The 26,556-nt window shown below is 46.5% G+C and overlaps 1 protein-coding gene across 1 annotated transcript in view; it reads right to left on the bottom strand.

Annotated features, from left to right (window-relative positions):
- The window catches only part of LOC109896497 (fibroblast growth factor 14-like), a 95,193-nt gene that overhangs the window by 57,942 nt on the left and 10,695 nt on the right, over positions 1–26,556 (bottom strand). The window contains exon 3 of the mRNA XM_031831351.1: positions 15,255–15,358. Within this exon, the coding sequence (XP_031687211.1) occupies positions 15,255–15,358 (104 nt within the window). The remainder of the gene's footprint in view (positions 1–15,254; positions 15,359–26,556) is intronic.

Raw genomic sequence — 26,556 nt, 5'->3', positions numbered from 1 at the left:
TTTTCCATGCCACCAGGAAACCAGTCCAGTGCTATTTCATGCCACCTGAGAACCAGTCCTACATTATACCATGCCACCAGAGAACCAGTCCTGTACTATTTCATGCCACCTGGGAACCAGTCCTGTACTATACCATGCCTTCAGGGATCCAGTCCTGCACTGTATCATGCCACCAGAGAACCAGTCTTGTGCTATACCATGCCACCAGGGAACCACTCCTGTACCATAACATGCCACCAGAGAACCAGTCCAGGCCTATACCATGCCACCTGAGAACCAGTCCTGTACTATTTCATGCCACCTGAGAACCAGTCTTGTACTATACCATGCCACCAGGGAACCACTCCTGTACCATAACATGCCACCAGATAACCAGTCCAGTCCTATACCATGCCACCTGAGAACCAGTCCTGTACTATTTCATGCCACCTGAGAACCAGTCCTATACTATACCATGCCACCAGAGAACCAGTCCTTCACTATTTCATGCCACCAGGGAACCAGTCCTGTACTATACCATGCCACCAGGAAACCAGTCCAGTGCTATTTCATGCCACCTGAGAACCAGTCCTACATTATACCATGCCACCAGAGAACCAGTCCTGTACTATTTCATGCCACCTGGGAACCAGTCCTGTACTATACCATGCCTTCAGGGATCCAGTCCTGCACTGTATCATTTCACCAGAGAACCAGTCTTGTACTATACCATGCCACCAGGGAACCACTCCTGTACCATAACATGCCACCAGAGAACCAGTCCAGTCCTATACCATGCCACCTGAGAACCAGTCCTGTACTATTTCATGCCACCTGAGAACGAGTCCTATACTATACCATGCCACCAGAGAACCAGTCCTTCACTATTTCATGCCACCAGGGAACCAGTCCTGTAATATACCATGCCACCAGAGAACCAGTCCTTCACTATTTCATGCCACCAGGGAACCAGTCCAGTCCTGTCCTATAACATACCTCTAGAGAACCAGTCCTGTACAATTTCATGCCACCAGGGAACCAGTCCTGTACAATTTCATGCCACCAGGGAACCAGTCCTGTACAATTTCATGCCACCAGGGAACCAGTCCTGTACTGTACCATGCCACCGGAGATACAGTCCTGTACTTTTTCATGCCACCAGGTATCCAGTCCTGTCCTGTACTGTACCATGCCACCGAAGATCCAGTCCTGTACTATTTCATGCCACCAGGGATCTCCTCCAGTCCTGTACTGTACCATACCACCGGAAACCAGTGCAGTACGAAACCATGTCACCAGGGAACCAGTCCAATACTATACCATGCCACCAGAGAACCAGTCCTGTACTATACTATGCCATCAGAGAACTAGTCCTGTACTATTTCATGCCACCTGGGAACCAGTCCTGTCCTATAACATACCTCTAGAGAACCAGTCCTGTACTCTTTCATGTTCCCATTAATCCAGTCCTGTACTATACCGTGCCCCGAGAGAACCAATCCTGTTCTGTACCCTGCCACCAGAGAACCAGTCCTCTACCATGCCACCAGGGAACCAGTCAAATCAAATCAAATCCAATTTTATTTGTCACATACACATGGTTAGCAGATGTTAATGCGAGTGTAGCGAAATGCTTGTGCTTCTAGTTCCGACAATGCAGTGATAACCAACAAGTAATCTAACTAACAATTCCAAAACTACTGTCTTATACACAGTGTAAGGGGATAAAGAATATGTACATAAGGATATATGAATGAGTGATGGTACAGAGCAGCATAGGCAAGATACAGTAGAAGGTATCGAGTACAGTATATACATATGAGATGAGTATGTAAACAAAGTGGCATAGTTAAAGTGGCTAGTGATACATGTATTACATAAGAATGCAGTCGATGATATAGAGTACAGTATATACGTATGCATATGAGATGAATAATGTAGGGTAAGTAACATTATATAAGGTAGCATTGTTTAAAGTGGCTAGTGATATATTTACCCATCATTTCCCATCAATTCCCATTATTAAAGTGGCTGGAGTTGAGTCAGTGTCAGTGTCAGTGTGTTGGCAGCAGCCACTCAATGTTAGTGGTGGCTGTTTAACAGTCTGATGGCCTTGAGATAGAAGCTGTTTTTCAGTCTCTCGGTCCCAGCTTTGATGCACCTGTACTGACCTCGCCTTCTGGATGATAGCGGGGTGAACAGGCAGTGGCTCGGGTGGTTGATGTCCTTGATGATCTTTATGGCCTTCCTGTAACATCGGGTGGTGTAGGTGTCCTGGAGGGCAGGTAGTTTGCCCCAGGTGATGCGTTGTGCAGACCTCACTACCCTCTGGAGAGCCTTACGGTTGTGGGCGGAGCAGTTGCCGTACCAGGCGGTGCTACAGCCCGCCAGGATGCTCTCGATTGTGCATCTGTAGAAGTTTGTGAGTGCTTTTGGTGACAAGCCGAATTTCTTCAGCCTCCTGAGGTTGAAGAGGCGCTGCTGCGCCTTCTTCACGATGCTGTCTGTGTGAGTGGACCAATTCAGTTTGTCTGTGATGTGTATGCCGAGGAACTTAAAACTTGCTACCCTCTCCACTACTGTTCCATCGATGTGGATAGGGGGGTGTTCCCTCTGCTGTTTCCTGAAGTCCACAATCATCTCCTTAGTTTTGTTGACGTTGAGTGTGAGGTTATTTTCCTGACACCACACTCCGAGGGCCCTCACCTCCTCCCTGTAGGCCGTCTCGTCGTTGTTGGTAATCAAGCCTACCACTGTTGTGTCATCCGCAAACTTGATGATTGAGTTGGAGGCGTGTGTGGCCACGCAGTCGTGGGTGAACAGGGAGTACAGGAGAGGGCTCAGAACGCACCCTTGTGGGGCCCCAGTGTTGAGGATCAGCGGGGTGGAGATGTTGTTGCCTACCCTCACCACCTGGGGGCGGCCCGTCAGGAAGTCCAGTACCCAGTTGCACAGGGCGGGGTCGAGACCCAGGGTCTCGAGCTTGATGATGAGCTTGGAGGGTACTATGGTGTTGAATGCCGAGCTGTAGTCGATGAACAGCATTCTCACATAGGTATTCCTCTTGTCCAGATGGGTTAGGGCAGTGTGCAGTGTGGTTGAGATTGCATCGTCTGTGGACCTATTTGGGCGGTAAGCAAATTGGAGTGGGTCTAGGGTGTCAGGTAGGGTGGAGGTGATATGGTCCTTGACTAGTCTCTCAAAGCACTTCATGATGACGGAAGTGAGTGCTACGGGGCGGTAGTCGTTTAGCTCAGTTACCTTAGCTTTCTTGGGAACAGGAACAATGGTGGCCCTCTTGAAGCATGTGGGAACAGCAGACTGGTATAGGGATTGATTGAATATGTCCGTAAACACACCGGCCAGCTGGTCTGCGCATGCTCTGAGGGCGCGGCTGGGGATGCCGTCTGGGCCTGCAGCCTTGCGAGGGTTCACACGTTTAAATGTCTTACTCACCTCGGCTGCAGTGAAGGAGAGTCCGCATGTTTTCGTTGCAGGCCATGTCAGTGGCACTGTATTGTCCTCAAAGCGGGCAAAAAAGTTATTTAGTCTGCCTGTGAGCAAGACATCCTGGTCCGTGACTGGGCTGGATTTCTTCTTGTAGTCCGTGATTGACTGTAGACCCTGCCACATGCCTCTTGTGTCTGAGCCGTTGAATTGAGATTCTACTTTGTCTCTGTACTGACGCTTAGCTTGTTTGATAGCCTTGCGGAGGGAATAGCTGCACTGTTTGTATTCGGTCATGTTACCAGTCACCTTGCCCTGATTAAAAGCAGTAGTTTGCGCTTTCAGTTTCACGCGAATGCTGCCATCAATCCACGGTTTCTGGTTAGGGAATGTTTTAATCGTTGCTATGGGAACGACATCTTCAACGCACGTTCTAATGAACTCGCACACCGAATCAGAGTATTCGTCAATATTGTTATCTGACGCAATACGAAACATATCCCAGTCCACGTGATGGAAGCAGTCTTGGAGTGTGGAGTCAGCTTGGTCGGACCAGCGTTGGACAGACCTCAGCGTGGGAGCCTCTTGTTTTAGTTTCTGTCTGTAGGCAGGGATCAACAAAATGGTACAGTCCTGTACTATACCATGTCCCCAGAGAACCAGTCCTGCACTATACAATGGAACCAGTCCTGTACTATACAATGCCACCAGAGAACCAGTCCTCTTCCATGCCACCAGAGAACGAGTCCTGTACTATGCCATGCCATCAGAGAACCAGTCCTGTGCTGTATCATTCCACCAGAGAACCAGTCTTTTTACTATACCATGCCACCAGAAAACAGTCCTGTACTATACCATCCCACCAGAGAGCCAGTCCTGTGCTTTTTTATGAAACCAGGGAATCAGTCTTGTACTGTACCATGTCCCCAGAGAACCAGTCCTGTACTGTACCATTTCCCCAGAGAACCAGTCCTGTACTGTACCATGCCACCGGAAAACCAGTCCTGTACTATATCAAGTCCCCAGAGAACCAGTCCTGTACTATATCATGTCCCCAGAGAACCACTCCTGTACTATACCAAGTCCCCAGGGAACCAGTCCTGTACTATACCCAGTCCCCAGAGAACCAGTCCTGTACTATACCATGTCCCCAGAGAACCAGTCCTGTACTATACCAAGTCCCCAGAGAACCAGTCCTGTACTATACCATGTCCCCAGAGAACCAGTCCTGTACTATACCATGTCCCCAGAGAACCAGTCCTGTACTATACCAAGTCCCCATAGAACCAGTCCTGTACTATACCAAGTCCCCATAGAACCAGTCCTGTACTATACCATGTCCCCAGAGAACCAGTCCTGTACTATACCATGTCCCCAGAGAACCAGTCCTGTACTATAACAAGTCCCCAGAGAACCAGTCCTGTACTATACCATGTCCACAGAGAACCAGTCCTGTACTATAACAAGTCCCCAGAGAACCAGTCCTGTACTATACCAAGTCCCCATAGAACCAGTCCTGTACTATACCATGTCCCCAGAGAACCAGTCCTGCACTATACAATGGAACCAGTCCTGTACTATACAATGCCACCAGAGAACCAGTCCTCTTCATGCCACCAGAGAACGAGTCCTGTACTATGCCATGCCATCAGAGAACCAGTCCTGTGCTGTATCATTCCACCAGAGAACCAGTCTTTTTACTATACCATGCCACCAGAAAAACAGTCCTGTACTATACCATCCCACCAGAGAGCCAGTCCTGTGCTTTTTTATGAAACCAGGGAATCAGTCTTGTCGGGTACCATGTCCCCAGAGAACCAGTCCTGTACTGTACCATTTCCCCAGAGAACCAGTCCTGTACTGTACCATGCCACCGGAAAACCAGTCCTGTACTATATCAAGTCCCCAGAGAACCAGTCCTGTACGATACCATGTCCCCAGAGAACCACTCCTGTACTATACCAAGTCCCCAGGGAACCAGTCCTGTACTATACCCAGTCCCCATAGAACCAGTCCTGTACTATACCATGTCCCCAGAGAACCAGTCCTGTACTATACCAAGTCCCCAGAGAACCAGTCCTGTACTATACCATGTCCCCAGAGAACCAGTCCTGTACTATACCATGTCCCCAGAGAACCAGTCCTGTACTATAACAAGTCCCCAGAGAACCAGTCCTGTACTATACCAAGTCCCCATAGAACCAGTCCTGTACTATACCATGTCCCCAGAGAACCAGTCCTGTACTATACCATGTCCACAGAGAACCAGTCCTGTTCTATACCATGCATCCAGCAAACTTGTCCTGTACTATACCATGTCCCCAGTGAAACAGTCCTGTACTTTTTTATGCATCCAGGGAACCAGTCCTGTACTGTACCATGTCCACATAGAACCAGTCCATTACTATAATATGCCACCAGGGAACCAATCCTGTACTATACCATGCCACCAGAGAACCAGTCCTGTACTCTTTCATGTCCCCATTAATCCAGTCCTGTACTATACCATGCCTCGAGAGAACCAATCCTGTACTGTACCATGCCACCAGAGAACGAGTCCTCTACCATGTCCCCAGAGAACCAGTCTTGTACTATACCATGCAACCAGGGAACCAGTCCTGTGCTATACCATGGAACCAGTCCTGTACCATACCATGCCACCGGAAAACCAGTCGAGTACTATACAATGACACCAGAGAACCAGTCCTGTGCTATACCATGGAACCAGTCCTGTACCATACCATGTCCGCAGAGAACCAGTCCTGTACTATACCATGCCACCAGAAAACCAGTCCAGTACTATGCAATGACACCAGAGAACCAATCCTGTAATATTTCATGGCACCAGGGAACCAGTCCTATACTATACCATGCCACCGGAAAACCAGTCCAGTACTATACAATGACACCAGAGAACCAATCCTGTACTATTTCATGCCACCAGGGAACCAGTCCAGTCCTGTCCTATACCATGTCCCCAGAGAACCAGTTCTGTAATGTACCATGCCACCGGAAAACCAGTCCAGTACTATACCATTCCACCATAGAACCAGTCCTGTACTATTTTATGGCACCAGGGAACCAGTCCTATACTATACTATGCCACCAGAGAACGAGTTTTCTACCATGCCACCAGAGAACCAATCCTGTACTGTATCATGCCACCAGAGAACCAATCCTGTACTGTACCATGCCACCAGAGAACCAATCCTGTACTGTACCATGCAACCAGGGAACCAGTCCTGTGCTATACCATGGAACCAGTCCTGTACCATACCATACCACCGGAAAACCAGTCCAGTACTATACAATGACACCAGAGAACCAGTCCTGTGCTCTACCATGCCACCAGAAAACCAGTCCAGTACTATACAATGACACCAGAGAACCAATCCTGTACTATTTCATGCCACCAGGGAACCAGTCCAGTCCTGTCCTATAACATACCTCTAGAGAATCAGTCCTGTACAATTTCATGCCACCAGGGAACCAGTCCTGTACTATTTCATGCCACCAGGGATCTCCTCCAGTCCTGTACTGTACCATACCACCGGAAAACCAGTGCAGTACGAAACCATGTCACCAGGGAACCATCCAATACTATACCATGCCACCAGAGAACCAGTCCTGTACTATTTCATGCCACCTGAGAACCAGTCCTATACTACACTATGCCATCAGAGAACCAGTCCTGTGCTATTTCATGCCACCTGAGAGCCAGTCCTGTCCTATAACATACCTCTAAAGAACCAGTCCTGTACTCTTTCATGTTCCCATTAATCCAGTCCTCTACTATACCGTGCCCAGAGAGAACCAATCCTGTTCTGTACCCTGCCACCAGAGAACCAGTCCTCTACCATGCCACCAGGGAACCAGTCCTGTACTATACCATGTCCCTAGAGAACCAGTCCTGTACTATACAATGGAACCAGTCCTGTACTATACAATGCCACCAGAGAACCAGTCCTCTTCCATGCCACCAGAGAACGAGTCCTGTACTATGCCATGCCATCAGAGAACCAGTCCTGTGCTGTATCATTCCACCAGAGAACCAGTCTTTTTACTATACCATGCCACCAGAAAAACAGTCCTGTACTATACCATCCCACCAGAGAGCCAGTCCTGTGCTTTTTTTTGAAACCAGGGAATCAGTCTTGTACTGTACCATGTCCCCAGAGAACCAGTCCTGTACGATACCATGTCCCCAGAGAACCAGTCCTGTACTATACCATGTCCCCAGAGAACCAGTCCTGTACGATACCATGTCCCCAGAGAACCAGTCCTGTACTATACCATGCAACCAGGGAACCAGTCCTGTACTAGACCATTTCCCCAGAATACCAGTCCTGTACTGTACCATGCCACCGGAAAACCAGTCCTGTACTATACCATGCAACCATGGAACCAGTCCTGTATCAGATCATGCCACAAGAAAACCAGTCCTGTACTATACCATGTCCCCAGAGAACCAGTCCTGTACTATACCAAGTCCCCAGAGAACCAGTCCTGTACTATACCATGTCCCCAGAGAACCAGTCCTGTACTATACCATGTCCCCAGAGAACCAGTCCTGTACTATACCATGTCCCCAGAGAACCAGTCCTGTACTATAACAAGTCCCCATAGAACCAGTCCTGTACTATACCAAGTCCCCAGAGAACCAGTCCTGTACTATACCATGTCCACAGAGAACCAGTCCTGTCCTATACCATGCATCCAGGAAACTTGTCCTGTACTATACCATGTCCCCAGTGAAACAGTCCTGTACTTTTTTATGCATCCAGGGAACCAGTCCATTACTATACTATGCCACCAGGGAACCAGTCCTGTACTGTACCATGTCCACAGAGAACCAGTCCATTACTATAATATGCCACCAGGGAACCAGTCCTGTACTATACCATGCCACCAGAGAACCAGTCCTGTACTCGTTCATGTCCCCATTAATCCAGTCCTGTACTATACCATGCCCTGAGAGAACCAATCCTGTACTGTACCATGCCACCAGAGAACAAGTCCTCTACCATGTCCCCAGAGAACCAGTCCTGTACTATACCATGCCACCTGGAAACCAGTCCAGTACTATACAATGACACCAGAGAACCAATCCTGTACTATTTCATGCCACCAGGGAACCAGTCCAGTCCTGTCCTATACCATGTCCCCAGAGAACCAGTTCTGTACTGTACCATGCCACCGGAAAACCAGTCCAGTACTATACCATTCCACCATAGAACCAGTCCTGTACTATTTTATGGCACCAGGGAACCAGTCCTATACTATACTATGCCACCAGAGAACGAGTTTTCTACCATGCCACCAGAGAACCAATCCTGTACTGTATCATGCCACCAGAGAACCAATCCTGTACCGTACCATGCCACCAGAGAACCAATCCTGTACTGTACCATGCCACCAGAGAACGAGTCCTCTACCATGTCCCCAGAGAACCAGTCCTGTACTATACCATGCAACTAGGGAACCAGTCCTGTGCTATACCATGGAACCAGTCCTGTACCATACCATGTCCCCAGAGAACCAGTGCTGTACTATACCATGCCACCAGAAAACCAGTCCAGTACTATACAATGACACCAGAGAACCAATCCTGTACTATTTCATGGCACCAGGGAACCAGTCCTATACTTTACCATGCCACCGGAAAACCAGTCCAGTACTATACAATGACACCAGAGAACCAATCCTGTACTATTTCATGCCACCAGGGAACCAGTCCAGTCCTGTCCTATACCATGTCCCCAGAGAACCAGTTCTGTACTGTACCATGCCACCCGGAAAACCAGTCCAGTACTATACCATTCCACCATAGAACCAGTCCTGTACTATTTTATGGCACCAGGGAACCAGTCCTATACTATACTATGCCACCAGAGAACTAGTTTTCTCTCCCATGCCACCAGAGAACCAATCCTGTACTGTATCATGCCACCAGAGAACCAATCCTGTACTATACCATGCCACCAGAGAACCAGTCCTGTTCTATACCATGTCACTTGAGAACCAGTCTTGTTCTATACCATGTCACTTGAGAACCAGTCTTGTTCTATACCATGCCACCAGAGAATGAGTCCTGTACTATACCATGCCACCAGAGAACCAGTCCTGTACTATACCATGCCACCAGGGAACCAGTCCTGTACCATACCATGCTACCAGAGAACCAGTCCTGTACTGTACCATGCCACCAGAGAACCAGTCCTGTACTATACCATGCCACCAGAGAACCAGTCCTGTACTGTACCATGCCACCAGAGAACCAGTCCTGTACTGTACCATGCCACCAGAGAACCAGTCCTGTACTATACCATGCCACCAGAGAACCAGTCCTGTACTATACCATGCCACCAGAGAACCAATCCTGTACTATACCATGCCACCAGAGAACCAGTCCTGTTCTATACCATGTCACTTGAGAACCAGTCTTGTTCTATACCATGTCACTTGAGAACCAGTCTTGTTCTATACCATGCCACCAGAGAATGAGTCCTGTACTATACCATGCCACCAGAGAACCAGTCCTGTACTGTACCATGCCACCAGAGAACCAGTCCTGTACTGTACCATGCCACCAGAGAACCAGTCCTGTACTGTACCATGCCACCAGAGAACCAGTCCTGTACTATACCATGCCACCAGAGAACCAGACCTGTACTATACCATGCCACCAGAGAACCAATCCTGTACTATACCATGCCACCAGAGAACCAGTCCTGTTCTATACCATGTCACTTGAGAACCAGTCTTGTTCTATACCATGTCACTTGAGAACCAGTCTTGTTCTATACCATGCCACCAGAGAATGAGTCCTGTACTATACCATGCCACCAGAGAACCAGTCCTGTACTATACCATGCCACCAGGGAACCAGTCCTGTACTATACCATGCTACCAGAGAACCAGTCCTGTACTATACCATGCCACCAGGGAACCAGTCCTGTACTATACCATGACACCAGGGAACCAGTCCTGTACTATACCATGCCACCAGAGAACCAGTCCTGTACTATACCATGCCACCAGGGAACCAGTCCTGTACTATACCATGCCACCAGGAATCCAGTCCTGTACTATACCATGCCACCAGGAATCCAGTCCTGTACTATACCATGCCACCAGGAATCCAGTCCTGCACTATACCATCCCACCAGAGAACCAGTCCTGTACTATACCATGTCTCTGTTGATTTTGTGCCGCTGTTCTTACACCACACATTCTGTGACGTGCTTTGCCTCTGTCCTTGTGGAGGTGCTTTAGTTCTTTACAGGACAGTGATCCACAGTGTATTGTTAGAACTTTTTCAAGACACCACTTTAGTTTCTTGACATTGACTGAGCTGAACCTATTTACTCTCTCTCTCTCACGTGCTCTTGCTCTCCATCTTTCTCTCTGTGTGTCTTCTCTCAGTCTCTCTCTCACTCGCTCTCTCCCGATCTTTCTCTCTCTGTGTCCCCTCTCTCTCTCGCTCTCTCTCTCTCGCACGCGCTCTCGCTCTCAATCTTTCTCTCTTTGTCTTCTCTCTCTCTCTCACTCGCTCTCTCCCGATCTTTCTCTCTCTGTGTCCCCTCTCTCTCTCTCTCTCTCTCTCTCTCTCTCTCTCTCTCTCTCTCTCTCTCTGTCTCTCTGTCTCTCTGTCTCTCTCTCTCTAGTGCTAGTTGAGTGATCCTAAAATACCAGCAGTAGGTCTGAAGTGGGATGATTTAACTTCTCCTTGATCTGCTAAGAAAGACTTTCTGCTCAGAAAGCTCTCTTCTTTCAATTATATCCTTGTTTACATCCTCAGATCCTGACTTGCTTTCCTGCAGAGAGAGTGTGTTCTCTAGTTAAAGGAGACAAGAGTGGAGGAGAGGAAAGGTGTGTGTGTGTGTGTGTGGCCTCGGAGGAGAACATAATGACAGTGTGTTGGGGCTTTGTTTGCCATAGGGACACATTAATGATTAATGCTGAGAGACTACTGGACCAGTTGTGTGTGTGTGCGTGTGTGTTTTGACTGTTCTTAAATTAACCCCACAACTGTACATCAATTGTTTAAAACCACACTCGCAATCCCAGCGCGGTATGCTCTGTACTCAGCCTACTACTTCTATATTCCTTGCCAAAGTTATGGCTATCAACGCCTTCCTAACTCACTTTGAACTTGTACACCTTTCTGATTTAAGACATGATACAGATGCCGTATCTTAATTTGACCCAGTTTCTCACAGCAGCTAAATAATCCTGCAGCAATGGATATTGTTTGTAGGGGTTGATACATTTTTCATTAGGGCAAATCAAGTCTGAAATGTTGAAGTGGAAATTACAAACTTTAGAAGACTTTTTAAACCTAAACCTAAACCTAATAGTTTGCAAATTCCTGCAACGACATGTTCATCAAATTAAGATACGGCGCTGTACACTAATCCTCTCCAACAGGCTAGTGGAGCTTTCCATTACTACTCTCAATTTTGATGGCAGACTGTCTTTTTGAGACTAATATTGTTGTATGCGTCACGTGCAATGATGTCCGAGGGGGAAAAACTGTGTTCATTGTTTGCAGTAACTTCTTTGTTGTTGTAATATCACAAATGGATGTGGCAGTTTCACCATTAAACATTAGGAACACCTTCTTAATATTGAGTTGCACTCCCTTTTGCCCTGAGAACCACATGAATTTGTCAGGGCATGGACTCTACAAGTTGCTGTTGGATGCTGGCCCATGTTGACAGCAATGATTCCCACAGTTATGTAAAGTTGGATGGATGTCCTTTGTGTGGTGGACCATTCTTGATACACATGGGAAACTGTGGACCATGAAAAACCCAGCAGCATTGCAGTTCTTGACACTCTCAAACCGGTGCGCCTGGCATCTACTACCATACCCCGTTCAAAGGCACTTAAATCTTTTGTCTTTCCCATTCAGCCTCTGAATGGCACACACATACTGTACATAATCCATGTCTCAATTGTCTAAAGGCTTAAAAATCCTTCTTTATCTGGTCTCCTCCCCATCATCTACACTGATTGAAGTGGATTTAACAAGAGACATCAATAAGTGATCATAGCTTTCACCTGGATTCATGGAAAGAGCAGGTGTTCCTTATGTTTTGTACATTCGGTGTATATTGGCCTTATGAAGAATAGTTAAAATTCTAAAGTATCACTGCATGATATCACATCGTTACCATGACAACCTGGTGACAGTTTGGGAATTTAGCCAGGACCCCGGGGTTAATACTACCTACTCTTACGATAAGTGCCATGGGATTTTTAGTAGCCATAGAGAGTCAGGACAATTAACAGCCCATCCGAAAGACAGTACCCTACACAGGGCAATGTCTCCTATCACTGCCCTGGGGAATTGGGATATTATTTATTTTTGTGTGTTAAAGCGCTATAGTCCCTACCACCTTCCCTTGTTCTGATGCTTTCAGTCCTCTGAGTTACTTGGAGGTGTGTGTAGTGAATGTGAATGTGTATGGGTTTTGTGTGAGAAACTGCCACAGCAGCAGCTAGTGTTCAGGTAATTTGAGGTGAGCCTTCATTCACACTGTGGAAAAAGACCCCCCCAAAAAAACAGCTCCCTCTCTTCTCCTCTCTTCAAAGGGATTTTCTCTCTTTCTCTCTTTTGTGATTCTTTCCCCTGTGAAAATAGGTCACCTTTCTTCTGTTTGGAGAATGCCTGGGTAGTATATCCTCTACAGCCGCGTGTGTGTGTGTGTGTGGGGGGTGGGGTGGGGGGGGGGGGTGAAGGTGTGTGTCAAAGTGTGTGTGTAGATTGATCCGCCGGAAAGGCAAGGTGTTTAAAAACTTCACACCAATCCTCTGTATACCCCAGCTCCTGCAGTAGGCAGGCAGTATGTCGACTTTGAAGTGAACGCACAGATCTACTTCAAATAGAAACTTGCACACTTTATTTACTTCACAGCAGACTAGATGGGAGCATCTCTCTTTTTACCTTCCCTCTCCACTCTCCCAAATCAAGGTGAAACCACCCTCTTAAAGAGCTGTGGACCAGTACACTGTTGATCGGCCCAAATGGCACCCTATTTTCTATATAGTACCTTATAGGCCCTGGTAAAAAAAAAAGAAGTGCATTCAATAGGGAATAGGGTGCCATTTAGGACGTAGAGAGCACCGTGCATTAGACTGTCAGATTTGTAGTGACACTGAAAACTCTATCAATGACTGTTAAACACAGTTCCATAGAGATAATAAACATTCAATCAACAATTTCTCTCTCATCAGGTACTGCATCATCTCTGTGGGTCTGACAGTATTTTTTCTGAACCCTTATTTTACCAGGTAAGTTGATTGAAAACACATTCTGATTTACATCAACAACCTGGGGAATAGTTACAGGGGAGACTGTTGTACACACTGCTATAACAACAGTACAGGTGATAATGTGTAGACTGTTATTGAGGTGCACCATTTGCCTTGATGACAGCTTTGCACACCCGTGGCATTCTCTCAACCAGCTTCATGAGGAATGTGTTTCCAACAGTCTTGAAGGAGTTCCCACATGCGGAGCACTTGTTGCCTGCTTTTCCTTCACTCTGCAGTCCAACTGATCCCAAACCATCTCAATTGGGTTGAGGTTGGGTGATTGTGGAGGTGAGGTCATCTGATGAAGCACTCCATCACTCTCCTTCTTGGTCAAATAGCCCTTACACAACCTCGTGGTGCGTTTTGGGTCATTGTCCTATTAAAAAATGAAGGATAGCCCCACTAAGCGCAAACCAGATGGGATGGTGTATCGCTGCAGAATGCTGTGGTAGCCATGCTGGTTAAGTGTGCCTTGAATTCAAAATAAATTACTGACAGTGTCACCAGCACAGCACCCCCACACCATCACACCTCCTCCTCCATGCTTCACGGTGGGAACCACACATGCAGAGATCAGATACTCTGTATCTCACAAAGACACGGCGGTTACAACCAAAAATCACAAATTTAGACTCATCAGACCAACGGACAGATTTTCAACAGTCTAATGTCCATTGCTCGTTTCTTGGCCCAAGCAAGTCTCTTCTTGTTATTGGTGTCCTTTAATAGGGGTTTCTTTGCAGCAATTCGACAATGAAGGCCTGATTCACACAGTCTCTTCTGAACAGTTGATGAGGAGATGTGTCTGTTACTTGCTGGTAACTCTAATGAACTTTGCTCTGCAGCAGATGTGACTCTGTCTTCCTTTCCTGTGGCGGTCCTCATGAGAGCCAGTTTCATCATAGCACTTGATGGTTTTTGCGACTGCACTTGAAGAAACGTTCAAAGTTCTTGAAATGTTCCGTTTTGTTTCTCTTTGCTTTTTTGAGCTGTTCTTGCCATAATATGGAGTCTTTTACCAAATAGGGCTATCTTCTGTATACCACCCCTACCTTGTCACAACACAACTGATTGGCTCAAACGCATTAAGAAGGAAATAAATTCCTAAATTAACTTTTAACAAGGCACACCTGTTAATTGAAATGCATTCCAGGTAACTACCTCATGAAGCTGGTTGAGAGAATGCCAAGAGTGCGCAAAGCTGTCATCAATGCAAAGGGTGGCTACTTTGAAGAATCTCAAATATAACATATATTTTGATTTGTTTAACAATTTTGGTTACTACATGATTCCATATGTGTTATTTCATAGTTGTGATGTCTCTTCACTATTATTCTACAATGTAGAAAATAGTAAAAAAATTAAGAAAAACCCTTGAATGAGTAGGTGTCCCTATGCTGCTATAACTTCCTAAGAGGTTGCCGTACCGAGGTGTAGAGATGTTATAACTATAGTAGAAGTGGTATCTATAGCATTATAACGTTAATAATAATTGGCTGCCTTACCGAAGTGTAGAGGTATCCATCGCTGTTCATCCCAATGTAGAGCCCTGTCTTAGTGCTCTGGATGGCTACTATCCTCAGGCCCACAGGAATCAAGTTGAACTGCACTGCAAAACAGACACAATGACAAGAAATAGAGGGATTGGGGAGAGGGAGAGAGAGGTGTTAGAGTAATCTGCCCTTGTTTCTTACTAAAACATTCTCAGTGTTTGAAAAAGACAATTGGAGCCTCCTCTCGTTTCATTCCTCCCACCATCCGTCAGAGAGAGAAGGAAGAGAGGGAGAGGCCGCCTGGGGCGATCAAGCTTTTAGAAACGCTTCAGCCGCTTCCTTCAGCGCGCCCTTCTGCCACAAATAACTCAATCTCACCCGAGTTACTTGATTTAAAGGGCGGCAGGTAGCCTAGTGGTAGAGCATTGGACCAGTAACCAAAAGGTAGCTGGTTAGAATCCCTGAGCCGACAAGGTGAAAAATCCATTGTGCCCTAATTTGCTTCAGGCCTGCCCCACTACTATGGTTGACCCTGTAAAACAACACATTTCATTGCACCTACCCGGTGTATCTGACAATAAAACATATTTTTTTCTGTTTGAGGTAGGGGAGAGAGGGAGTGAGATAGACGGAGATAGAAAGAGAGAGGAGAACGGAGACAGAGGACAGAGGGAAAGAGGGGGAGGCGAATGAGAGGGAGAGAGAGAGAACAGAAGGCTTTATGCATCTGGAATACATTACTGAGTGACACCTCTTAAAACACCTCTTAACAACACTGTAAACACCACATTCATTTAGTTTTCTGTCTTTTTAATGCAGTTGAGTGCATCTCCTCTATTTTGAACCGTTTTAATGTGCATTGTTTTCCATAAAGACACCACACCTGGGTCGATGTAAAAAAGCATTATGTGTGTGTTTGTGCGTTGTCAGAGAGTCTTGACCGTAAGCCCTCTGTGTTGGGGGGGATATGCTAAGTAACATGTTAACTTGAGTGATATTGACAAAACGCCCCTCGGCTACACAACACTGCGAGGTGCCATGCAGATTTTAAACGGACGCCTGAAAGCATTGCGGCGACTGCTGCCGTGACAACCAAAGCCCTCAATGACTGCCCTTGAAGGTCCTAAAAGGTCCCCCAAAAAACCCAGCCAGGAATAGTAGCTTTGAATAGGCCATTTAATAGTCAGTTTAAAAATGGAAGAACAACAGCAACCACAAGTATCAGCCAACAACTGCTTTCGTCTAATAGGGTTTTCTTGCCGAAAGAAAGAGAGTGATGATAGGATGGGTGATGAAGGAGTGCAGGCTGCCCTGGTCCTCTGTATCTCCCTCCCCCCCCCCCCCCCCCCCGCTCTCTCTAGGCCCTGCTTTTATTTGTTCTATTGATCCCTGAATCTCAACCAGGCCGTTTCGCAAATGAACATGGTGTCACTAAAGACCACGGAGAAGGTGACACATAGAAGAGCACACACAGTCCCTCTCTCTTGTCTCTCTCTCACACACTCACACTCACACAGCCACACATACATGTATAGAATATATAGTACCCCCTACTCACACATGGAGTCTATGACCCTCTGTAACCCTGGACACTGCTACAGACAGACACTCGCTCTCTCTTCCTTTCTCTCTCATTTTGACCATTCGCTCTCCTGTATCTCAGTTTCACTCTCCCCTTCCCTCTACTTTCTCCAATCTCCTCTCTTTAACCATTTCTCCCACCATTTGTCTGCTCTCTCTCTCTCTCTCTCTCTCTGTCTCTCTCTCTCTCTGTCTCTCTGTCTCGCTGTCTCTGTGTGTGTGTGTGTATATCTACATTGCCTTCAGAAATTATTCAGACCCCTCCACATTTTGCTGTTACAAAGTTCGATAAAAATATATTTTTGTCAACTATCAACAAAAATGATCTAATGTCAAATTGGATAAAGAATTCTAACATTTGTAAAAAAATATATTTAAAAAAGTTAACAAAAATAAAACACTAAGATACACTACATGACCAAAAGTATGTGGACACCTGCTCGTCGGGACTCTTTAACATGGGGTTGGTCCCCCCTTTGCTGCTATAACAGCCTCCACTCTTCTGGGAAGGCATTCCACTAGATGTTGGAACATTGCTGCGGGAACATGCTTCCATACAGCCTAAAAAGCATTAGTGAGGTCGGCACTGATGTTGGGCGATTAGGCCTGGCTCGCAGACTGTCTTCCAATTCATCACAAAGGTGTTCGATGGGATTGAGGTCAGGGCTATGTGCAAGCCAGTCAAGTTTTTCCCATCGATCTTGACAAGCCATTTCTGCATGGACCTCGCTTTGTGCCTGGGGGCATTGTCATGCTGAAACAGGAAAGGGCCTTCCCCAAACTGTTGCCACAAAGTTGGAAGCCCAGAGTCGTCTAGAATTTCATTGTATGCAGTAGCGTTAAGATTTCCCTTCACTACAACTAAGGAGCCTAGCCCAATACATGAAAAACAGCCCCAGACCATTATTCCTCTTCCACCAATATTTACTGTTGGCACTGTGCATTGGGGCAGGTAGCGTTCTCCTGGCATCCACCAAACCCAGATTCATCCGTCGGAATGTCAAATAGTGAGGCATGATTCATCACTCTAGAGAACACATTTCTACTGCTTCAGAGTCCAATAGCTGCAAGCTTTACACCACTCCAGCCGATGCTTGGCATTGCGCATGGTGATCTTAGGCTTGTGTGCGGCTGCTCGGCCATGGAAACCCATTTCATGAAGCTCCCAACAAACAGTTTGGAAACTGGTAGTGAGTGTTGCAATGTTTCCACTTCACAATAACAGCACTTACTGTTGACTGGGGCAGCTCTAACAGGGCAGAAATTTGACAAACTGACTTATTGGAAAGGTGGCATCCTATGACGGTCCAACGTTGAAAGTCACTGAGCCCTTCGGTAAAGCCATTCTACTGCCGATGTTTGTCTATGGAGATGCATGGCTGTGTACTTGATTTTATACAGCTGTCAGCAACAGCTGTGGATGAAATAGCCAATCCACTCATTTGAAGGGGTGTTCACATACGTTTGTATATATTGTGTATCTTGATTTGATATTTTAACATGTATTGATAAGTATTCAACAATCAATACATGTTCAAATCATATTTAGCAGTGATCTGGGTAAGTCTCTAAGAGCTTTGCACACCTGGATTGTCAAGTTGGTTGTTGATCATTGTTAAACAAACATTTTCAAGTTTTGCCATAGTTTTTCAAGCTGATTTACGTCAAACTGTAACTAGGCCTCTTAGGAACATTCAATGTTGTCTTGATAAGCAACTCCAGTGTATATTGGCCTTTTCTTTTAGGTTATTGTCCTGCTGAAATGTGAATTTGTATCCCAGTGTTTGTTGATAAGCAGACTGAACCACGTTTTCCTCTAGGATTTTGCCTGTGTTTAGCCATACCATTTCTTTTTATCCTAAACAACTCCCTGAAACTTGCAGATGACAAGCATACCTGTACCATGATGCATGCTTGAAAATATGAAGAGTGGTACTCAGTGATGTGTTTTTTTGGATTTGCCTCAAACACAACGCTCTCATAAAGTTAATTTATTTGCCAAATTTTGGCAGTTGTACTTTAGTGCCTTATTGCACTAACGTAAAACTGAGTTAGGAAGGACGCCTGTATTTCTGTAGTGAATGGGCGTATTGACACACCATTCAAAGAGTAATGAATAACTTCACCATGCTCAGAAGTATATTCAATGACTGCAATAGGTGCACTTCTTTGTGAGGCACTGGGAAACGTCCCTAGTCTTTGTGGTTGAATCTGTATTTGAAATCCACTGCTCAACTGAGAGACCTTATAGATAATTGTATGTGTGGGGTACAGAAATGAGGTAGTCATTCAAAGATCATGTTAAACACTATTATTGCATACAGAGTGAGTCCATGCAACTTGCATTAACAAAGGGGTTGAATACTTATCGACTCAAGACATTTCAGCTTTTCATTTTTAACTATTTTCTGAAAACATAATTCCACTTTCAGATTCTGGGCTATTGTGTGTAGGACAGTGACCAAACAAAATCGCAATTTAATCAATTTTAAATTCAGGCTGTAACACAACAACATGTGGAAAAAGTCAAGGGGTGTGAATACTTTCTGAAGATACTGTATCTACTAAAGTCTTCCACTTTCCTATTAATCTCTCCCTCCCTCCCAAGTCTCTCATAACACTCATTCTCTCTACGAGAGTGAGAGTTAGTTCTCCTTTCTCTCTCCATGAAAGGTGTCTCTCTTTCTAATCATATGGATTACAGCAGATAATAGGTCAGCCTGCCGTTTCTCTCTTTCGCTTCCCCTTCTCTTTCTTCCCCTCCCCTCTTTCTTTCCCAAGACACTCGGCGTGGCGCTGGGGAGACTGCTAGGTTAATTAAAGTTGTTAGAGTAAGAGACAGAGGGAGGGAGAGAGCGAAAGAGAGAGATAGAGATGGGTGGGGGGAGATGGGGAGATAGGCGGCTTTGCTGAATCAATCCCAGCAAGTCAATACACAATAAATAAACGAGGAGAACAACAACCAGGAAGTCACGGAGGAGAGGAAGGAAGGGGTGATGGATGGATGGAAGGCATGGAGGAGAGAGAGGAAGGGGAAATGGATGGAAGGCATGGAGGAGAGAGAGGAAGGGGAAATGGATGGAAGGCATGGGGGAGAGAGAGGAAGGGGAGATGGATGGAAGGCATGGGGGAGAGAGAGGAAGGGGAGATGGATGGAAGGCATGGAGGAGAGGGAGGAAGGGGTGATGGATGGATGGAAGGCATGGAGGAGAGAGAGGAAGGGGAAATGGATGGAAGGCATGGAGGAGAGGGAGGAAGGGGTGATGGATGGATGGAAGGCATGGAGGAGAGAGAGGAAGGGGAAATGGATGGAAGGCATGGAGGAGAGAGAGTTAGGGGAAATTGATGGAAGGCATGGAGGAGAGAGAGGAAGGGGAGATGGATGGAAGGTATGGAGGAGAGGGAGGATGGGGAGATGGATGGAAGGTGTGGAGGAGAGGGAGGATGGGGAGATGGATGGAAGGCGTGGAGGAGAGGGAGGATGGGGAGATGGATGGAAGGTATGGAGGAGAGGGAGGATGGGGAGATGGATGGAAGGCATGGGGGAGAGGGAGGATGGGGAGATGGATGGAAGGTATGGAGGAGAGGGAGGATGGGGAGATGGATGGAAGATATGGAGGAGAGGGAGGATGGGGAGATGGATGGAAGGCGTGGGGGAGAGGGAGGATGGGGAGATGGATGGAAGGTATGGAGGAGAGGGAGGATGGGGAGATGGATGGAAGGCGTGGAGGAGAGGGAGGATGGGGAGATGGATGGAAGGTATGGAGGAGAGGGAGGATGGGGAGATGGATGGAAGGCATGGGGGAGAGGGAGGATGGGGAGATGGATGGAAGGTATGGAGGAGAGGGAGGATGGGGAGATGGATGGAAGATATGGAGGAGAGGGAGGATGGGGAGATGGATGGAAGGCGTGGGGGAGAGGGAGGATGGGGAGATGGATGGAAGGTATGGAGGAGAGGGAGGATGGGGAGATGGATGGAAGGCGTGGGGGAGAGGGAGGATGGGGAGATGGATGGAAGGTATGGAGGAGAGGGAGGATGGGGAGATGGATGGAAGGCATGGAGGAGAGGGAGGATGGGGAGATGGATGGAAGGTATGGAGGAGAGGGCATCAGTGGTCTTTCTGAAGATGTTGTGCTGTATTGAGCCGAGAACGAGAGGATTAGCTGTCTGTGTCATGGAGAGAGTTCAACACATGGACAGGAAGTAGATGGACAGGTAGTAGAGGGACTACAAGTAGAAGAAATACAGGAAGTATTGCTCATTCTCAACTTCCTGTTTGGGATGACGGGTGAGAGAGACCTAATACTCGTACTTGCGTCCTAAATAGTAGGCCGTTTGAGTATGTGAAAAATGTTGTTTAATAGTATGTGACATTTTGAAGATTGAGTATACTTTAAAAGCCTGGATGTCATACTCATTTTGGCTTTGACAACAGCTGATCAGTTAGATATGGGGACGTACTAGCGAAATCAATGAATAGCGGGAAACAAAGTATTCTCAATATGTGAAAATAAAACAAGTTACAGTATGTGAATTTTCTTAAATCAAGTATGGTTTAAATGCCAGGATGTTATAGTCATTTAGGCTCTTCATCTAGTAGAATCCGATGCACACTTTCCCACAGTGCATTGGAAGAGGTGAGCTGCGAATGATAGTGCCGGGTTCTCTTCAAGTAGCCAAACAACAAAACGAGGTGACTTATTTGGGAAGATGCTGTACAGCAAAGCTTCTGCGGTGGTGTTCAAATGTAAGCTAAGTAGTTTTTTGTTCTCCTTTAAATGAACATATTGCATCGCTACATCTTTGATATAAACAGAAGTATTTTTTCCCCCCTTTTTTTGTCATTGAAAAGTGATTATTTTGAAAAGTGTTCCTTCGTCTGAGCTTTTAAACTAAATGCTAAACCCTCTTTTTGTGAATGTGTCTGGGATTCGGGATGTGGCTGTGTTAATGAGGCCTTTTGATTTGAACACACGGATTGTTTTCGTTTTGTAGGCGTGGCTACATATATAATTATTACATGTATGGATCCTGCCTTTAGCAGTCATTCTGATCTCGTTTCCAATGATCAGGGCTTTAGTTTATTATGTTGCTGTCCAGTGGTTCTGAATTTGCGATGCACCCGACTGACTGTCTATGTTTTTTTTTGTGCAATAGCCTTAGTTTAGCTGTTTACTAGGCTATTTGATTTCATTGATATATGTTACAGCACTTTGGTTTCACTAATACATATGTTGAAATGGAACCAAATGATATGTTTCTGTCTTCAGTCCTTTTTAAATAGGATAGATGGGCGATATGGGCTACGGTAAAGGTCTAATAGTCTGCCTATAACCAGCCTGAGTAGGATTATAACTCCATTCCTATTCTATTCAGAGTTTAGAGAAATGAATCAAATTGAAAAGGATCTATTATCAGGTGCATGTCTGTTGAATTTGGAAAGATCCACCTGAACTAGGCCCCGCCCCACCTACTCAGCCGCTACTGCGTATGTAGGCAGTTTAAGTAGGAAGTACGCTAGTATGGGTATTCAGACAGTCGCTCATTGTTAAGGGCTTGGGTGTTCGACATGTTATTGAAGTATAGTGTCATACTCTTTTTATGTTCAAAGCCTGAGTGCACCCCTATCGGGCTGTCACTCATCTCTCATCGCCATGGCAATGCTGCTGTAAGGGATTAGAGTTGCCTGGATGGCTGGTGACAAGCTTCTGCTCCCTCCACCATCACTCACCAATCAGATCAGAGACAGATCAACAGGAAGAGGATAGGGGTCACGAGAGGTCAAATACTATAGAGACCACAAGCCATCTACCCATACCTCTCTTTTTAGGATATATAATACAAAATATATATATTATTTTCTCAATTTCTCTCTGACCATCCATCTACTCTCCCTTTCTCTCCCCACCTACTCACACAACCTTTAAACTCTATCTACCTGCCTCTGTCTGTCTGTCAAACATTTTGTATGCATTTAACCTGACTCTATTCCTTTAGTGCTGTTGTTTCCCTATCTAGATCTCTCATTCAATCCCCTATTCTTGTCTTTCATTCTCCCTCCTGCGAAGCTAATATCTCTTATTCTTCTCTCCTGCATCTGTATTGTTCTAAATCCTCATTTCTCAGTACCTCTTCTCTTTCTTCACTCTTTTCTCTCTGTCTCCTTGACTCTCTCTCTCTCTCTCTCTCTCTCTCTTTCACTCTCTCTGTCTCCCTGACTCGCTCTCTTTCCCTCTCTCTCACACAATAGTTCCTTGATTTCACCTTCTCCATATTCCTCTCCTGCTCATCAAATCAAATCAAATGTATTTATATATCCCTTCGTACATCAGCTGATATCTCAAAGTGCTGTACAGAAACCCAGCCTAAAACCCCAAACAGTAAGCAATGCAGGTGTAGAAGCACGGTGGCTAGGAAAAACTCCCTAGAAAGGCCGAAACCTAGAGAGGAACCAGGCTATGAGGGGTGGCCAGTCCTCTTAAGGCTGTGCCGGGTGGAGATTATAACAGAGCATGGCCAAGATGTTCAAATGTTCAGAAATGACCAGCATGGTCAAATAATAATAAATCACAGTAGTTGTTGAGGGTGCAACAAGTCAGCACCTCAGGAGTAAATGTCAGTTGGCTTTTCATAGCCAATCATTAAGAGTATCTCTACCGCTCCTGCTGTCTCTAGAGAGTTGAAAACAGCAGGTCTGGGACAGGTAGCACGTCCGGTGAACAGGTCAGGGTTCCATAGCCACAGGCAGAACAGTTGAAACTGGAGCAGCAGCACGGCTAGGTGGACTGGGGACAGCAAGGAATCATCATGCCAGTTAGTCCTGAGGCATGGTCCTCTCATTCTCTCTCAATTCAATTTCAATTTAAGGGCTGTATTGGCATGGGAAACATATGTTAACATTGCCAAAGCAAGTGAAGTAGATAATAAACAAAAGTGAAATAAACAATAAACATTAACAGTTAACATTACACTCACAAAGTTCCAAAAGAATAAATACATTTCAAATGTCATTATCTCTCTCTCCCTCTTGCTCACTCTCTGTGTGTGTGTGTGTGTGTGTGTGTGTGTGTGTGTGTGTGTGTGTGTGTGTGTGTGTGTGTGTGTGTGTGTGTGTGTGTGTGTGTGTGTGTGTGTGTGTGTGTGTGTGTGTGTGTGTGTTATTGAGTTGCTGAAACTGAAAAGACGATGTCAGCGTAGACCAATCCCGAAGCTGAGAGAGATGAATAAATGTTTTTCGCAGCAGGAATTGGAGGGGATAAATGTTCAGGGAATCAAGTTAACTGGTCTTTATGGATTTCTGATGGAATTTCCATTCCTCCCACTCCCCCTGTCCCTCCGGATGGATGGAGATCTCCAAAGCAGGCCAAATCCATTGACACCACCCTTTCAAACCCAATATCTCACTTTCTTGTCTTCCTCTGCAACTCTCTGGTTCTCTGTTTTTCTGTCTCAGCCACCCTCTTGTAAAACTTATCTCGCAGCCTCTCACCCTCCCTTCCTCTCTCTTTCTCACCCTCTCTCTCTTTCACCCTCTCTCTCTCTCACCCTCTCTCTCTCACCCTCCCTTCCTCTCTCTTTCTCACCCTCTCTCTCTTTCACCCTCTCTCTCTCACACGTCCTTCCTCTCTCTCGTTCACCATCTATCTCTTTCACCTTCTCTCTCTCACCCTCCCTTCCTCTCTCTTTCTCACCCTCTCTCTCTTTCACCCTCTCTCTCACCCTCCCTTCCTCTCTCTTTCACCCTCTCTCTCTTTCACCCTCTCTCCCCACCCTCCCTTCCTCTCTCTTTCTCACCCTCTCTCTCTTTCACCCTCTCTCTCTCACCCTCCCTTCCTCTCTCTTTCTCACCCTCTCTCTCTTTCACCCTCTCTCTCTCACCCTCCCTGTATTTTTCTCCCTCATCATTTCATTTTCCATTCTGTTTCTTCTTCCTGCCTTTTTGTATAGGACGGGAGAGTCCCTCCTCTCTTGGTACATCCTCCCCCACTCCTCTCCTCCTCTCTCCCCCTGTCTCCCCTCCCTCCTCCATGTCCGTCAGGTGGGAGGTCTGGCTCTCTTACACACACATTCATGTCACCGTGAAAATCCACTGGTCAGTCCAGCTGGACAGAGAAGAGGTGTCCAAACTCTGGATCCCCCTTCTCTCCTTCTCTCCCTCCATCCCTCCCTCCTCCCCCTTTCTCTCATTACCCCATTACATAACCATCTGAAAGAGAGAGAGGGGGGGGGGTAGAGAAAAATCCAGTCTCTTGTACCTCCCACCAGAGGGGGGAGACACAGTGATTGAATGGCCATCAGTGGCTCGCCAGCTGCTTCTTTGGCAGCGCATTCCCTCCTCTCTCTCTATCCTCTTTCCCTCATCTCTCATCCCTCCCCTCTCTCCCTATTCTCTGTCTTCCCCTCTGTTCCTCTGCTCACTTCCCTCCCTCCCTCCCTCCCTCCCTTGCTTGCTTCCCCCTTTCTTTTTTCCTCCCTTCCTCCATCCCTTCAAAGGTCCAGACCTCTAAAGTCATAGTTGAAGAAAATAAGCATTTTCCCCCGAGATGAGAGCAGAGGGGTTGAATCAAGACATAGGTGATGGGGGTGCATGTATACCCCCATCCCCCCTTTCGCTCCTAGGTGTGTGCTGGTTCCCGTGGCCCGACCCGTCGTGGCTGTAAGGGGGCCTTGGGGGAAAGTTCCCATGGCTGAAGCCGGGGGCTGGATCTATGTGCCCAGGGTGGGGGATGGGTCTATGTGCCCAGGACTGGGGCCTTGTGTCTGGGGTCTGTCAGGGGGCCGGGGGTGGAAGTTCCCAGGGCGGAGGCTGAAGGCTGAGGGGGCCGCAGGGGTCATCCTGACAGGCCGGCGTTAGTAAAATGAGCAATTAACTGACAGGGAGGTGCAGCCGCAGTGTGTAATACCCCTGGCCAGGGACCAAACACCCAGGGGCCTCCGCCAACAACAGCCTCTCTACTTAATTGTCAGAACGAGGGAGGGAGGGATGCATCCCATCCCAGTGTCCTTTGACAACTTCCAACGGTCAAATGGACTTTGAGGGAGTTTCTCTATGTTTTTGTGTGTGTGTGTGTGTGTGTGTGTTCGTTGAACATCATTTTACGTCTAGATCTTGTCTTATTTAACCTTTATTTAAACAGGGGGTCACATTGAGATGAAGAATCTCTTTACACAGAGAGCCCTGTACACATGACAATAAAAACATAAACATACAGTCGTGGCCAAAAGTTTTGAGAATGACACAAATATTAATTTCCACAAAGTTTGCTGCTTCAGTATCTTTAGATATTTTTGTCAGATGTTACTACGGAATACCGAAGTATAATTACAAGCATTTCATAAGTGTCAAAGGTTTTATTGACAATTACATGAAGTTGATGCAAAGAGTCAATATGTGCAGTGTTGACCCTTCTTTTTCATGACCTCCGCAATCCGCCCTGGCATGCTGTCAATTAACTTCTGGGCCACATCCTGTCTGATGGCAGCCCATTCTTGCATAATCAATGCTTGGAGTTTGTCAGAATTTGTGGATTTGTGTTTGTCCACCCTCCTCTTGAGGATTGACCGCAAGTTCTCAATGGGATTAAGGTCTGGGGAGTTTCCTGGCTATGGACCCAAACTATCGATGTTTTGTTCCCCGAGCCACTTAGTTATCACTTTTGCCTTATGGCAAGGTGCTCCATCATGCTGGAAAAGGCATTGTTCGTCACCAAACTGTTCCTGGATGGTTGGGAG

Source organism: Oncorhynchus kisutch, linkage group LG9, assembly GCF_002021735.2.
Source record: "Oncorhynchus kisutch isolate 150728-3 linkage group LG9, Okis_V2, whole genome shotgun sequence".
Taxonomy (NCBI): Eukaryota; Metazoa; Chordata; class Actinopteri; order Salmoniformes; family Salmonidae; genus Oncorhynchus; species Oncorhynchus kisutch.
This window is presented reverse-complemented; position numbering and strand designations above follow the sequence as displayed.